Consider the following 18,153-nt stretch of genomic DNA (forward strand, 5'->3'; position numbering starts at 1 on the left):
GTGTGTGGACACACACTAACAAACAAAGGCAGACAGAGACAAGAAAACAGATAACAGACTAAGGCAAAGAGCTGCAGCAGTGAAAACATGTCAGTAGCTTAATGCCTTCGGACAGGAACACTGAGGGTGAGACAACATATCTGACCTCTGTAAGATGAAGGATGAAATGTAAGAGATGGACGGTGTGTGGAATCAAGTCAGGAGCTTGTGATACTCCTCACGTGTAACTGAGACTTGACATTGTCGAAGAACAATCTTGAAATTACTACCTGGATGTATTTAGCACGAACTAATCCAAACTTGAGGTCCATTGACTAATTGTTGACTGAACTTTCCTCCACATCTCAAGGCCTTCCTTCGTTAGCCTGAGACAGGCTCAGGTGCCATCTGACTACATGAGAGTCAATTTAATTTGCTGATAAAGACAGAAACAACAACTCGTCAGTGGAACTTGAGTTAAGATTATTTTGTCACAGTGTTTTTTTATATTTTATAATTTACTGTATCACTGAAATACTTCCTCAACCAATGGGGCCGTTGGCTGCAGTAAGGAAGGGAAGCAACAATATAGGGCAGACACATATTCAACAACATACTGTAATTGGTACATACGTATCAGCATGGTGAAAAGGTGAAAAGGTTCTTTTTGATAATTCTTCTTCACTGATTTCACAATTTGTACGCATAAATAAAGGTTTGCCCACGGTTTTGTGTCGTTCAACCACAATGCAATGCAAATATGAAACTTGGTCAGGGTCAAACTGCCTGTCAATGAAACACAAACAAAGTTGTGTCAACACATTTGTAATCATAAAATTACTTTCTATCCTGAAATGCATCCCATATGGGCGACGACATGTGTCAGTGTTTACAAGGACAGGGCTGTTGAGTGGAAGGTTGCATATGTACGTGTGTCAACACAAGCAGAAGAGAGAGAGAGAGAGAGAGAGAGAGAGAGAGAGAGAGACATAGAGAGAGACATAGAGAGAGAGAGGGAGAGACAGAGACATAGATCAGATAATGACAACATCATCAAACAACAAGTGGAAGGACATTGAATGATGGTGGCACTCGAGGAATGAAGAAAGATAAGAGATAAGAGAAAAAATGGTGATGCTTATTGTGATAAAGAGGGTTGAACGATTTAACGTCAAGATAATCATGCCTGCCTATGTGTGTAGTTGTTTCAACTTGCACAGCGTATGCATTATTTCTGCAATGCGAGCATGTATGTTTTGTAGTTGCGTCAGGGAGAACAAATACAGATCTGATTTTAATTGCAGATCTTAGAAGCTGTTGCGCGCTCACAACGAGAGTTTGATGGGCCAACCTTTGTCACATGTCATCCCCGTTCTGTCCCCCGCTTCAGTTGTCACCCTCCGAAGGGGTGGTAGAGTCTAACAAGACCCTCATTGTCCAAATCTGCCAGATATGAGTAAACACAAATCACTTACAATAACCAGAGAAGTCAGACAAGCATTCTTAGTCTGCGAGCTCAGAGTCAATAGAGTAGAAGTGAACCGTGGGTGTGACCTCTGTCCCAGTGCGTTCTGCTGGAGTAGCACACTGCGGCATTCTCCACTCGGTCCCATTGGGCTTACAGAGTTTCCACTGCGTTCTATCGGCTGTATTGATAACCTGATCCCTGTCACCCCAGCTCTCCTTCATCCATCCTTACATTTTTCCAGACTCTTCTTACCAGACGTGGACTGTTGTGCTATAGCACAAACTTGTTGTTTTTTAATGTAATATGTACTATATGTTTTGTCATTGTGAGCAAAAGAACAAAACACCATAAAGCATTTTTCTGCTATTTGTTGCCTCAATAGAATAGAGACAAAGTACCCAAAAAAGACAGTTCAGGAAACCTTGGGATAAAAATATTCCGTGACATTGACCTCAAGGAGTTTACTTCAATTCATCCAGGACTTCTGCAACGTGACTCTCTCTTGTCTCGTTTGTTTCAAATCCACCACGCCAGTCATCTGTAATCAAATAAAAATCACGTATAAAAACACTTTTTGTGTAAAAAAAAAATTGCTGTGACGTCCAAATGTGTGTGGTGAAACTTAACTTAATTTACTCAATGACCATCACTGCGAGCATTACAGTGTCTGTTCTGCAGAATGGCCATATATATATATATATATATATATATATATATATATATATATATATATATATATATATATATATATATATATATATATATATGTATATATGTATATATATACATATATATATATATATATATATGTATATATGTATATATATATACATATATATATATATATATATATGTATATATATATATATATATATATATATATATATATATATATATATATATATACATATATATATATATATATATATATATATATATATATATATATATATATATATATGTATATATGTATATATATATATATATATATATATATATATATATATATATATATATATATATATATATATACTTACAGAGTTTGCATTTGTTGTTAGTTTGTTTTACTTGTCAGTATTTTCGAAGGAGAGGAGATAAATAAACAAACCGTATCCAATATATATATATATGTATATATATTTTTTTTAATGCTCTAGTGTTATACTTTCAGAAATGATGTAAGTAGTTTTCATCTTATTTTGGAACAAGACTCCCTTATTCTTTTGGGTGCTCGTGGATTCTCTTCAGAAAAAAGGAAAAGGAATAGAGCAGCCATGCAGCTACCGTAGTGAAACATGTCTCCTTCTTTTCCATCCTCACCCAGAAGTTTGTATTTGCCTGTAGGTGCTGGCAGACGCACACAAGATGTTCAAGTCTTCTGGCTGCTTTGTTATTATTTATGAATGTACTCCAGTTTAGCAGGAATGTCCTCATAATGCTCTCTCTATTCACCCTTTAGAGAAACAACAACATTTTTACTACATTTATTGATAAACAGGCCCACTGCAACACAAAATCTTTAAAGACATCATAGCTTAATATTTTATAAATCAGATGAGCTGTTTGAAAGCACTTTAACATTTTGTATCCATCTCTGCTTTTGAGCTTTGGGAGAGAGCTGGTTGTGTCCCATATTGGGCCCTTTTAAGATCATAGGAATATGATGTATGCCCTTGTGATAGTGTTTTTTGTTTTTTTTTTGCATTTTCAGTCCAGATGTATTACTGGGAAAGACTTTTATACTGTGTATTATTTTGTATTGCAAATACTATTTTCCTCCCAAAACCGGGATCAATGCCATCTTGGACTGAGATGATGCACACTCCTCTTTCTCACCCGTTTTCTCTCTCTTCACCTCTTTCAGAAGGAAGAGGATCCAATTTAGCCATGTGAGGCTAGCCCAATAAATAGCTGCTTTACTGAGAATGAGTCTGATTGAGGATTTATCCAATCCTTTACCAAGACTGATTGTTTACCTTTGCCTGAGCTTGATTGGATTGAAAAGAGAGCTCTCACCCTGATCCATACAGAGGAGAGAGACATCATTTCTCTCTCTATTTGTCTTTCTCTGTCTGTCTTTCACTTTTTCTTTCTTCCTCTTTTTTTGTTCCTCTCACTTATTTTGTCTTTATCGCTTGTCCTATCCCTCACCGTATCTCCACAACTGCCTATTAGATGTACTCTTCTTTCACCCTTCCAACTGATCTTTTGCTCCTCATTTCTGTCCCTGTCCAGCTCTCCTATTTCCTCCATCCCTTTTGGACTTTCTCTCTCCTCTCTCCTCTTCAGAGACCAGCTACAACAAGCCACACATCAAGTCAGAAATGGTTGGTTCACCTGAAGGAGCAGCTTGGCTTGAGAAAAGTCAATTTTGAGTTCATATTTTTTTGGGGAAAAGCTGCTGTTTCAAACTGGCACACTGTTTTTCCTCCTTTTATTTGTGTCAAGTATTACCTTCGACCATTTCAACTAATTTAAAATAGTTCAGTTTGAAGACAGCAGGCAGAGCGTGAGGTAATCCTATTATCATGTCAAGCCTATTGATTATTTATCTAAATACTTCAAGAAAGAAGAAAACAAGAAAAAAAAAACTTTAGTGTTAGAGGTCACTGAGAAGGTGCTTGTAGCATCGTTCAAGTTAACTCCAGGGACGGCGGAGCTTTCAGTTAACAAAGCACTGTAGTCTGGCTCACAAAGCTTTTCTTGTTACACACACACCCTCACACACACGCACACACAGACACACACAGACACACACACACACACACACACACACACACAGCTTCTTCAAGAACACAATAGGAGAGTAAATGGTTTTTCTGAAAGTGATTCCTACCTCCTTATTATTTATTCATGGGTCTGCTGGTCATTGCAACCTTGAGACCGGCGTGTGCGTGTGTGTGTGTGTGTGTGTGTGTGTGTGTGTGTGTGTGTGTGTGTGTGATGAATTCTGTAAGAGAGGAAAAGGTGGAGAGAGCCATAGCAGAGAAAAGTGGAGAGGCAGAGAAAAGAAAGAAGTGGGGAATGGAAGGAGGGAGGGAGATGGGGGCTGTGGTCTGGAATATGGGTTTGGATTTCCGTCCTTGAGGGGTGAGTGGAAGGCGATCAATAGTGAGGCTGAAAGCAAGGCTGATCGGGTGGCAGCACGAGGCTGCACAGGCACTCAGAGGGAACACGACCTAGACACAAACAAGGTCACTGCTCGACCCCTAACTGGACGGAGGGACACAAAGAAGAAGAAGGATAGAGTAGAAGAAGATGAAGATGAGTAGAAAAAGGTTAAGGGAAGGGGGGTTACGAGACAGATTGAAAGCAGAGGTCGATGGCAGCAAAATGAAGAAGGAACACTGGGGAACAGTATACATTTAGGAAGAAAGCGTGATAAAGGAGACGCAACATGGGTATGCAGTATGTTGATGGAGGAAAACCAAGAGGAACCTTTTGAAACGCCAAAAGTTTCATACCACCTTAAATATAACCACCTAGTATTAAACCCACAACCACGTGCTTGGGTACATAAAGTGTGTTTTACAGTATACATGTAAATAAGAACAGAATACACTGAAGTGAAAGATGTAGAAAGAGACAAAGAGAGAAAACAAAAGAAAAACAGGCCCGTATGAGACATGAAGATGTCTCATACATGTCTCATACATTTTTTTGCACATGAAAAATAAAAACAGACTAAAATGAATTCATGACATTTACCGAGAAGGACTTTCTCTGAATGTAAAGCTTCCGATAGAACAACTAATACATCTTGTTCACACAAAAGCCGTGTATTTATGTATTCATGTATAAGCCGTGTGTTTAAATGAGTGATTTGGAAGTTCGTTCTGTTGTTAAGCTGTAATGTACATACAGGCATTTATAAAGAAAAATGTGTCATAGACTGAGAGACAACGGTTGCCAAGTGCTGAAGTTTGAGCTGACACTGCGGCTGTACCTTGTACCATGGAGATTTGTCTGGATACGTTCAGCAGAGTAATCAACCTTTTCACAGCAATCACTCATCCGACACTTGATGAAAGCAACTTTAAAACATACCTTTTGTACCGTGTCTGCATATCTCTTCACTTCACACTTGAGTTCAAAGACAAATTAGAAACCCAGCTAGACCAAACTACTTTAGACGAGTGTGTGCGCTCGCGAGTCTTTGCATCTGTGTCCTTGACTACTTGAGACGTTCCGAGACAAGGGAACAAAGACAAAAATCAAATTAGATCTCCAAGCAAAAACAAAACGTAATATTGCTGGTGATGAGTCTGGGGGCACGATTCGGGGCTCGCCTCCTCTATACCTCGTCTGTATGATGTCTCTGGAGTGTCTGCTGCCGTGGCAACGCACTGTACTTTTCAGACAAGCCCCTCTCTGAGGCTAAAAATAATAAAGGTGATGTCTAAATGTCTGTATGTCTGTGCTCACAAAGTTAAATGAAATTGGGAGAAAAAGTAGACTCTCAATATTGTATAGAAGCTGGACAGAGATGGATGAACAGACTGACAGGCAGTGTGTGACTTAAGTTTTTAATAAATATTGTTTCTGATGCAACTTTTGAAATATGAGTTCATGTCAGAGTTGTGATCAGCTGTCGGCCTGATATTGTCCTATCACCGGTTGAGAATGGATTTTCCAAAACATATTGATTAATATTGAGTCCCTATTCGATATTAAAGGGAGTTAATACAAATGATAAGGTTTTACATCAGACTTTACAAACATATGTGCCAAGTGTTTTGCAGCTTACAAGATTCAAAGAATATAAAATATCAGAAACTCATGTAAGCCCATAAATCAAGCAGCACTGTTCGCATACCTAAACAGATGGAGGGGCAAGTGTAAAATGAAAGAAATTAGTTAATATATTAATTTTGTAAAATATGGACAAGAGAAATAGGCTCATATACGTCCAATGAAATGTCGGAAATATACCTGTATAAACAGGTACACTGCAAATATAAGAGGTGAAGTCATCTCAAGCAGAATCCAAAACAGATAAAAGTGTAAAATATGCATGGAAGTGCATAGAAAAAACAAGAACAATTTAAATACATAATGACAATAAAGTTACAATAAAACACTGTAATATAAAGATCAAATATGAAGTGATATTGGAAAAAGAAAGCACTGTTAAGTGTAGTCAACCTTAAGTGCACCATCAGCAGAATGTATATCCTTTATTTGGAATAGCAGAAATATACCGCATGTATTACGGTGAATTCCAGGCAACCGACTTATAGTTTTAAGGAGGCTCTTAATAGCTCCTGTGTAGTCTACTGATTTCACTCTTAGAGGAAGTAAGGAGTAAATCAAGCTTTCATATCATCTGGAGCATGACTGGCCTTGTCAATAAGTATTGCAATTTAAAAATGTATTTTAAATGTCATGGTTAACCAGTACTCAAAATCAGAGCGCTGACAGGACTCCTGTAGTTATTTATCTGGCTGCGGTAAGAAGGAGTGAGAGTTTAAACATGTAAAAAGAGAGGGACGGGTGAGATGATATGAAATACATCATTACAATGTTTCTGAATTGATGGAAACAAGCTTAAGAGATATTTCTGTTACGCTGCTCAAAGTGGCTATTACAAGTTACCCTGAGGTTCTTTACCACAGATGCAGTAAGTAGTAGTTTATGACGTTCTGGACCAAAGAGGAAAGCCTCTGTTTTATTGCTATTTAATTGTAGGACATTAGCTGCCATCCAGCCATTAAGAATAATGGATACACATAGTGCAGTATTGGTAACTGTTTATCATCAGTGCAGCACTGTGTTGCTAAATGATGTGTCCAAGAGCCAACATGCACAGGGAGAATACAATTGGTCCCAGAATAGATGCTTGGGCCAGTTCGCATGTGATGCTAGCTGTTGTTGATTCAAACATCCTGGATGGAGACGCTCTTAATATCAGTTTTGGTTTGTTTTTTAGAGATGCAACCAAGCATAGTTGCATCTCTAAGGGCGAACAGGCATAGTTTATGAAAAGCTTTTGTGAGGTCATTTGTATCTGTATAATACGTGAGATAGATACATAATGCATCTGTCATGCTTTTCTATACTTCCACCCCTCTGTATTTCAGCGTCATCATGGCTCTCAGCAACGACATTATCTGCTCTACACGCACAGACACACATACACAAAAAAGAGGGAGCTCAAATGTCTCCATCTCATGCCATGCTTGTGCTAATTAGCCATCGCACGTTACAACAAACACATCCAACATGGGCGGAGCGTGTGAGGCAGCTGCTGACACTGCTGCTGACGGCTGTGTACACACAGGCCGTTTGGAGAGAGACGCTCACGTCTGCTGATTCTGTCCGCCCCGCTTTGTTCCCCTCTGACTCAAGCAATCTGATGGGGAGTGAAATGCTCAACAAAAAAAAAATCAGCGCCAATGACTTCCACACAAGTTATAATTATATATATATATATATATATATATATATATATATATATATATATATATATATATATATATATATATATATATATATATATAATATAATTCTATATATTTTTTCAGAGATCATGACATTATCGTAAATGCTGATGATTCCACTGCCTCCGGTAATTTTATCGCAGCCTTGGTCTCATATTGCACAGGCAGAAAGAGCGATAAAGCCATTCGTATTGTATGTCAAGGTTAGAGTGAGGGAGGGTGTATTTAATATCAATGAGTCAGTTTTATTGGACTTTGAGGAAATTATCTTTGCATGCAGGGTTGGAAGGTGTTTCACTCTGATGTGTCTGTAACAGCCACTGATTGCTCAGTTTTATTCAGATACAGGTGACTGCATTGAATGACTTGTGTAAGAACTTATTGATGTGAATCAGTTATGTTCATATTGACAATAATCCAGTTATGCTACTTGCGTATACTCTTGCCAATTACCTAAAGTAGGCTATTTATTGCCCATTTAACATTTAACAGGCCGCTGGTAATAAATGGAGATTGCATAATATATTTGAACTGACCTTTTCACCTAATTTGCCTCTCTTGAAAATATCTGCTTTTTTGATGTTTTCTTATATTTCTTGGTCCACTTTTTGTTTTGTTTGTCTCCATTATTGATCCCCCTTTCATTTCTCCAAATATGTTTAACCTGATGTAATAAACTATTTTTCTTAATTGTGTCTGCACCGTCTCTCCTCTGCTTCCGTTCCCCTTTTCACCGCTGCTTTCATCTCTTCTCTATACCTCTTTTATTCTCCCACATTTTTTAAAGTTAAACTTTCTCCTCTCTTTGTTGTACTCACTTGTTCACACACATCTTTCATTCTTCGCTCTCTTCCCCTGAGCTTCCCAACACGTGATGCCATGAATCAGCAAAGCAACGTCCATTCAGGCGGTGATGCTTGAAATTATATTTATTCCTCGCTCTAGTCTCTTACTCTTTTAACCATCCATTTATTCTTCCTCCCCTCTCCGTTGCTTTACTCTGACCCTCCATATCTTCTTCCTGTGACAAATAATTAGAATGGATATTTCCATGTGCAAGTTTATTTAGTCTTATACGATATGTCATCCTCATCCATGTCACTTTTCTTTTTCAATTTAGACAGTGCTTGTAAAGCAAAGTGGGAGCGATTACTTATCAGTGTCGGTTTAAGCTGTCATTATCAACCTTCTATATTTCTTATTTCTCACAGTTATTTTGCCATGTCGACCTGTCTTTTCTCTTACTCTCCCACACTTTCCCTCACACTTTGTGTGTCTGAGTGCCTCACAGTGTGTGTGGTTATGTGTCCGTGCCAAGTAGTATTCCCCGATAACAGGATTACCATCTTAAGCCTATTCACGGTAAGTGAGCCAGTTGGATGGATAAAGCACTGTTTCGTTGACTCCGCTGGTGTTACATCAAAAAAAAAAAAGAGTTAAAGAAATTGTAGAAGGCAGGCCTAGCAAGCTCTGGGTGAGCTACTGAGAGGGAATGTAACGGATTGAAACGCTGTAACACCCCAGGAAGCAGCAGTGGTTTAGAAGAGGGGCAGCTTTGCAAGCTAAGCATTGCTGACAGTGATGTCAAACAAGGAGGGATTTAACCTCTCACAGCTGTATTTTTTTTAACACTTTTGAACACTTTAATTCATCGCCTTGTGCAATACTCTTATACACATTTTAATTTTTTTATATTCCATCTGTACTTCCCCACTGAGGGACTAATAAAGGAGTATCTTATCTTATTTTTTTATTTTTCACAAACACACTACATGTATTATAATCATTTATTTTCCCTATTAACCGATTTTCTCATTGCACATCTTCTGTCTTCCTCTGTTGTGCTGCCTTCAGTCTGCAGTGTTGCTTCCAGTGCAGCTTCTTTCAAACATAGCTCTTATCCAATCAGATTTCCCCTCCTATGTCTCTATGGAAGGAGAGAGCCTCGGAGGCCTTCTAGCTGACCTTTGCACATGGGGACATTGTTGGGATTGTCATGATCTTCAACCAATCAGATTTTTAGTTTGATATGCTGGGCGTATTCTTTGCTGGCGTCAGCACTAACATGCACTGTGGTTGATCGGTGGGCGAGCGTGACTTTAGTCAACAGAAAGCTAGCAGAACTCAGTAGGAGTAAGAAGAGTTCATGCTGAAACATAAGAGTTTTCTTTTTTTGGGGGGGTGGGGGCGTGTTCACGCCACTTGGCTCTCCACCGGCACCCACCGATGATGCTGCTACGTTCACCCGACGGGGCGCGATGGAAAACAGGTCTAGCAGAGAGCGCGCTCGCTACACTTCCACGGCGCTGTGAAGGTGGTGGGAGGGGTTCCCTCGCCGACAGACCTGTTTTCCATCGCACCTCCTCGGGTGAGCTCGGTTGGATCGTCAGTCGGTGTCGACGGAGAGCCAAGCGGGGAGGACAGCGGGGAGCTTGGCTGCTGCTGCTGCTGAGACGACAGTGAGATCACTCGTGAAGGAGATTTGTGAATATTTCACCTGATTTTTTTTTTGGTTTATGATTCATTTATAAAGCAGAAGCTAAGGTATTTAAGGATTCCTGAATTAATTGTGTATTTAGGGTTTTTAATCGGGCATTTTTGTCACAACACACTTTAGAGCTAGCAAACAAACGGGCTTCACATATAGCATTACCATTCATTATCATTCTGAGCTGTCAATCATCTCAAGACAGAGGAAGACAGGCTGAGTTAATCATAATTACAAGACTTGGACTTCAAAATAATAATAATAATAATAATAATAATAATAATAATAATGATGATGAGATGTGTCACTCCTCTGGGGAGAGAAATTAGAGACATATCAGAAAGGGAGGTCAAAGAGAGAGAGAGAGAGAGAGAGAGAGAGAGAGAGAGAGAGAGAGAGAGAGAGAGAGAGAGAGAGAGAGAGAGAGGGAGAGAGAGAGAGAGAGAGAGAGGGAGAGAGAGAGAGAGAGAGAGAGAGAGAGAGTGTGTGAGTGACGCCCTGCTTCAGAGTGTATCTGGCAATTAAGCTATGTAAAAAAAATTAAATTACTTTTTTATCCTCGACATTAAGGACGCAGAGTCTAGGTGTAATCGTGAGTTAAGCATATTGTGTGTTAATTTATAGCAGAGATGTACAAAGACATGAGCGTGAACTGGAAATACAAAAGATCATGCTCTTTGGGCACCTTTAAAACATGTTAAAGAAGAGCAACTTTTGACTTGTAGAGACAGTATGGATGGAGGGTAAAAGAGAGAGAGACAGAAAAAGGGCGATAAGAAGAAAGGAACAAGACTGAGAACACACACACACGCACACACACACACACACACACACACACACACACACACACACACACACACGTATAGAAAGAGAGAGAGAGAGGAGAGGTGTTTGGACAGACAGCTGCAGGCCACTGACCTGTCAGTATGGTTGACACACATTAGCCTTCATCTCCCTCACCACCTGAAGACGAGCACACCTTTTTACTCTTTTTCCCCCTTCAATGTTTCTGATCCATATTATTATGCCTCATTAGCTGATCTTTTTGCTTTCAAGTCAACACAAATTTAATGATTTAAAGCTGAATCCATTGCCACTTTATTAGGTACCCACACCTAGATCCAATGCAATACAAGAGCTCTGCAAGAAATCTCGCGTTTCGAAAGATCATAATGTTTCTTTTTGTTGACAATGTGCCGTGGAGGTGTTGATTCAACGCTCTAATTTTGTTGGCCAAGCATTGAAAGAAGTATCTAATATTTTGTCAGCTGTCTCAACAAAAACTGAACATTATAAGCTTTATAAAGTTAAGTTTTATTGTAGGGCTGTTGTATCAGATAGCAGTGGAGTTAGCAAGGTGTATGTGACTAATAAACTGGCCACCTGGGTGTATTGTTAAAATATCCATCGGTATTATGAAGTGCAACACATTCTGTGGCTTAAGATGCTGTAAGCGACTGCGAAGAAAATGTTTACTTGCCTGTCAGGTTGCAACATTGTTGACAATGCCGATAAAGTCTGTTTATCTGATTAGGTTCACAATGCACTTCACAACAACTCGTCAAAAACATCTCTGCTGCTGTGTGGAAGCCGCTCGAGAGGACTGGTGCTGACTGTGCTTAAAGCCTGAAATGGAAAGAGCTCAACGAACAACATTGACTTCACTCTCTGGGTTTGATCATTGAAATTTCAAAGACATGGCAATCCAATAATTTCAAAATGTACTTTAAAACCAAAAATAGGGGGTGCCAAATGTATACTGAAAAAGACACATGCAAACTTCACGTTTCTCTTTCCATATCACTGCAAACCTAAGTGTGATCGATTCAAGGTCAAGTTGTTACCATTTATGGGGTTTAACGATAGAGAAACTGCAATGCTTTGGTTGGAAACAAACATGACTTTCAGGGTGATTTTTGCGAAGGATGACCGCACAACACGTGGCCACTAATGGAACATTTACTAGCCCACTTGGTTCTGGTCAGTATTTTAGTGCACTCTTCAATTACCACAATTTGAATATAGGGCCTGATAGAACCATCCGCCCACTCTCCCATAAAACCACAAACTGCCTCCTCGCAATTCTCTGACAAGACTGTTCCCCGCACTGTTTCTGTTCTCCTGTTGAAACATCTGTGTCTTAGACAGCATACAGCTCCCCCAGCTGAATACAGAGACGGCGAACAAAACCTGCTGCATTTCATGTCTAGCTGGATCCCAGGGGATCCCAAACCTTCCCTTCACATTACACTTCTAACCAAATGTAAGAGCTATTATTACAAAAGGCTCTGACTCAACAAATGCATCTTCATTTCCCAGCGTGTGTAAGAATCTGCAGGGGGAGTGGGGAAGTGTTTATGTGTGTGTTTTATGTGTGTAAACGGATGTGCATTTAGAGACAATATCTGATAGCAAGTCAGTGTTTAGCTTTCAGATAAAAGATATGAAAGACGGGAAGAAAAAAATCAGTCAGACAGGGATAAGATGAAGGAGCGAGAAAAGGACTGGGAGAAAGATCCGGACCAATCCGTCGGGACCTGAGTGGAAAAAATAGAACAGCGTCACACGTCTATTGAGGGAACAGAGAAGAGAGAGGTGTGGAGGGAGAGTGAACGAGGTCAGAGAAAGAGAGCGCAGGTGATGGTTTTAAGCTGCTGGTGTCACAGGCAGATATAGGCTCTTCTGCCGCCTGCCTGTCATCTGCATCGCACACAATGTCCTCTTTGTTCGCAGTATCACCTCTCTCTATTTTGCTTCATCTGCCTCCCCGGTGTAGCAACTCTGAATGTGATGCACCATTTCTCTCCCCGTCACACAGCTGCCAGCGATACTGTATATATCATTCCTCTCATTCTCACTCTCACTCGCTGAAAAAAACTGTCTCACTTACACATGCAATCTTTTTTTTTTTCCTTCCACGCATATCCTCTCCTTACCAACTATATTCCCCCCGACTCCAGCTGTTTGTCTTCCCTCACACTTTATCTGTTCCCTTACATACTTTTCCCATGCCTTTTACCCCAGGAGGTCCCAATAAAACAATACTATTTGCAGTACTGTTGTAAAATCACGTTATTCCCACTTCCATCGACTTACTGTAATCTTCTTGATACGTCATTCTGACACTTTTTTCTTTACACAAACCCACACACACACAGTTTCATTATGTACACACGGTAATAAGCATAGTAACTGATTTGAATTGAAAAATATTATTATTTTAATGCACTCACAAAGCCCCTTTCACATAATCTATCCATTAAAATGATTCTGAACTTGAAACTAATCTTAATATTCCTGAACTCTAATCCTATGAATAACATTTCAAAACAAGTGGAAACAAAATGTCTGTTATTTGTACGATTGTTCACTCATCTTTTAATCCTTGAATATAAAGGACAAAAGCAGGAAAAACACAGACACACACTTCATGCTCACTTTCACTCTCTCACAAAGCTCCGCACACCCACAGGAATAAACACACGCACACGCGCACTCACACACGCACGCACACACACACACACACACACACGCACACACACACAGATGCATGCAAACTGCAGCCACTGAACCATGGAGAGACAGGGTTCGGTTCATTGCTCACCTTGGCTGGTTTGATCAATGGCAGTCTGCCTCCTCTAAATCCTTCCCACAAACAGAGCTGAATAAACAGGCAAGGAGCGTTTACACAGGCCCTGATAATCTGCTAATCCATATAACCTGCTTTTGAAACCAACACACTCACTCTCACATGCACTCCCACGCATGCAAGCAGGAGTGAAAATGTACACCGGTACAGAGTACATATCCAGCAACACAAGCAGACAACTATGCATAAAAGCCGTTTAACTTCAACACACAAACATTTGCATGTATACACACTCTCTCACACACACACACACACACACACACACACACACACACACACACATACACACACATACTGTGTATCAGTGACTTTTGCCCATTATCCTCTCTGACCCCTTCAACAGGATATGGCTGATAGTCTCGTCGAGGTTGATAACGAACAGACGGGTTAATAGGGATTAATGGACTGTACACACACTGTTGCACACACACACACAAGAGTGAAAATAACATTTCAGAGCTGATGACTTTCCGGCTTTCATGTATCTCTGAAGCATGTGTGTGTGTGTGTGTGTGTGTGTGTGTGTGTGTGTGTGTGTGTGTGTGTGTGTGTGTGTGTGTTTGTGTGGACGTGTGAATATGTTTTTGCAGTTGATTAATCTAGTGATTGTATCATGTTGCTGTCGGCCGTGCAGCATTCCTACGGCTTGATAGGATAATTGAGGCGTGAAAAAGCCACATAGTTTGTCAAAACTCTTAATGCTCTTAGTTTAGCATCTTGGACATCATGAGTACAGCGCTTAGTGTCATTAACTTCCATGCTATAGAGCAGACATAGATTTTATCGCGAAGGAAAAATGTTTTCACCAATTATTCCGACTCGTTCTCGGTCGCAGAATTTGCTTCATACCGTTCAACCACGTTCAGGGTGACACTGTGAGCACAAGGGGATGAAGTCATTTGTTTGCCACAACTGCAAATATGTAAGATCCGATATATGATGTGAAAACGCAAAGGTTAAGGTTTCATTTGGGCTCAAAAACAAGGAAAGATCATAGTTCGGATTAAAATAACTGCTTGAGGACCTTTGTTGAACTACCATGGTCATGGTTTGAAGAAACTAGCAAAGACAAGGGTAGGGGATGGGAAACAAACAGATGACTCTCCTGTCAAAGTCAGCCTATACAACCACTTCAACCTCCCTATGCGGACCATGTGCTCTATTGCACAGTCACACTAAATTCCAAGTGAACGAGAGTCATAAGTCCTCCAGCTACTATAGCTGACCATAAAAATCTGATGAAAATGACTGATTCTGTCATTTTTCTCGTGAGGACAGTCGACTTTAGTTTCTGAACTTGCTGCCGTGATATCTCAGTACACTATGACATCACTGTTGGATTTGGTTACAGATGCAAACGAGAAAGAGCCTCAACATTTTCCACCAGAAAAAGCAGTGACACTGCTTTTAATCATCAACGAAGGACATACATTGTCGAGCGAAGAATTACATATCACTTGTTTTCATTGTTGGAAACGAGAGCAGAATGTTACTATTTCCTTTTGCTTTCATTGGTTTGTGTATAAACATGAATATTTTTTTTGTCTCGGGAGATGTTTGACTCTGCTTTTTTTTTGCATTTGTGTTCATACTGTATCTTAAAAGTCTTTGGGAAATCAAATGTCAAAACCACCTGGTCTTTCTTTCTGTCTCCGTTTAAACTTTCTTATATTACACTTTGACTGATTCTGTCCTTGCTACACCTTGCTTCCACCGACAGCATCTTCGTCAATTCAATGTTTTCTTTCCTTCCTTGCTCTCTTCAGGTACGGTGGACAAAGACGGCTGGCAGTGCATCAGACAAGTTTCAGGAAACATCCATCTACAACGAGACGCTGCGCATCGAGGGCATCCACAGGGTGCAGGGGGGTCGCTACTACTGCAAGGCCGACAACGGGGTGGGGGTGGCTGCCATCAAGTCCATCCGTGTAGATGTGCAGTGTAAGTGGGCAGGAAAAAAAATTAGAAAAAAAATACAAAAAACTCCTTCCACTTCTGTACCACAGCTAACTATCACTACAGCTATTCCCACTTGTAGAGAAGACCGAGATGCGGAGAGATGGAAAGATTGGAGGAGGAAAGATGAAAGACAGATTGATGGTGGGATTTCAAGTGGGAATGGCTTCCAGGAGTATCTGATGACTTATGGCGGAAAGGATGAAAAGCAGGGTCGGAGTATTGGAGGGTATAGATGATATGGTGCTACACTTTCAAAATGATCTTCTCAATGTTTTGCCCTTGGCTTAATTGCATGGATAATGCAGCCGGGTGTTCTCCACCAATTGTCAGATACTCCTGGTTAAAAAGTGAAGTCTGTGGGACATATCAAGAGTTTTATAGCAGTTGGTCCAGGTGGTACGGGCTCCCTAACGCACTATTTCTCAACTAAACCAGGTCCCACTACTAAAAAAAGTGGGAAAAAATTACAACCGCAAAATCTTTCTACTAGCTGTTTAGACTGATCCTCATTATTTCTTGCTTCACAAATTGCTTGGTTCACAATTAGCATGTTGATTACTAATCTGCTGTTAATTAGGAGATTGGCCTTTCTTTTTACACCTTGTTTCACATCCTTTGAACTGTCCCTACAGTCTGGGGCTCACTAAAGGATCTAATTGTAATGTTTCTGATGCAGACAAACAGTTGAGAAGCCGTGTTGTGTTGTAGGGGCCCTGTGCTGCTGCTTGTTTCACTGCCCCACTGTCCCTGTGAGTCAGGGGCCAGGTCATGGCGACAGGTTGACGCACATGCAACTATATACGCAACACATCAATACCTTTATACAGTTTAATTTAATTCCCTGCACCATAAACCACCATCTTCCACATCCGTTACACCTCTTTATTGCATGGATAGTTCCTTTCTTCATCGATTCAATCATTTTAATGGTGGGTTTATAGACTAATAGAAAAAGTCTGATTTTCCAAGGGTCCTATAACACTAAACATCCATTACTTTTTCTTTTGCTAAATTCATCTCTTATTATGCTCTGCTTTGTACAAATCCATTGTCTGCCTCCCCTGAGTTCGCATTTTTAGCATACTCATATATACAGACACACACACACACACACACACACACACATGCTCGCTCCATGCTTGTCCCTCTAGGATTTGTCACACACGCCACCATCACACAGCCTCTTAATGGGCACCCCCTCTTTCTTCCTCCTCCCTTTCTGCTGATTTGAGTTAGTTCTCCCCAGGCGCTAGCTTGGCCCCTGCTGGGGAGCTGGTAATTGCAGGGGGCCTGTGTAGTAAACAGGTTGTACTGTGAGTGTAGTTGTGACAGGAGCTCTGTGAAGCTAACCAGCTCTGACGGCCAATGCTTGTTCAATTCCCCATCCCCCATGCCGTGTTAGACCCAGCGGCGATCGGCCACGCTTCCTACACAGGTGACTTTGGTTCTAGAGTGATGGAACAATTAGCCCAAGCTGTACCACATAAAGAGAGAGAGAGAGAGATACATTAAAGTGGAGCGAAAGATGGATTGGAGAGTAAGGAAAGAGGGCTTGTAAGCAGGAATCGGAACGTGTTGAAACCGCCACGGCTGGTTTCCTTGTAGATAGTTTGAACATGAAGCCAGCTGGAAACATCACAACATTCTCCTGAAAAGGACAGAATAAAGGAGATGTACTTTATGTCTATTAATGTGCAACTGGGAGACAAATTCATGGCATAGCTTTTCCAACTGAATTTTTGAAGTAGCTCACATATCTCCACTTGATCATTTGTGTGAAGATCTGATCACTATGTTTGTTGGAGCATATAATTCAGTTTTTATTCTCATCAAACCATCCAGTGAACCCGGTGTGGTAGCTACCGCCAGTCCTGTTTGCTTGATAGACAGGTCTGCATTCTCAGTCATTGTGATTGCTGCCTGTTTGACCAAAATCTGCTCCATCCAGACTCTACTGAGAGGCCAAAATGTGGCTTTTCTGGCTCTTAACAGCTGACAAGATGGCAGCAGACAGCTAGTGGTAAACCCAAACTCCTGGCTCCAAAAAGCCTTGTCAAAAGCCAATGGGAGACATCACAGATGATATGTCCATGTTTTTCTACAGAGATAGCACAATAAAAAAAGGAAAAAGCAAAAGTTGAGCAGGAGGAAATGGGTAAGGAGAAAATGG

The 18,153-nt window shown here is 40.4% G+C and overlaps 1 protein-coding gene across 2 annotated transcripts in view; it reads left to right on the forward strand.

Annotated features, from left to right (window-relative positions):
• Positions 1–18,153, forward strand: part of LOC137798324 (MAM domain-containing glycosylphosphatidylinositol anchor protein 1) — a 160,469-nt gene that overhangs the window by 48,634 nt on the left and 93,682 nt on the right. For both annotated transcript variants that reach the window (XM_068595435.1, XM_068595443.1), the window contains exon 4: positions 15,791–15,965. In XM_068595435.1, coding sequence (XP_068451536.1) covers positions 15,791–15,965 — 175 coding nt within the window. The remainder of the gene's footprint in view (positions 1–15,790; positions 15,966–18,153) is intronic.

Source organism: Clinocottus analis, unplaced genomic scaffold, assembly GCF_023055335.1.
Source record: "Clinocottus analis isolate CAN_PGR_092001 unplaced genomic scaffold, fCliAna1.0.p SCAF_1, whole genome shotgun sequence".
NCBI lineage: Eukaryota > Metazoa > Chordata > Actinopteri > Perciformes > Cottidae > Clinocottus > Clinocottus analis.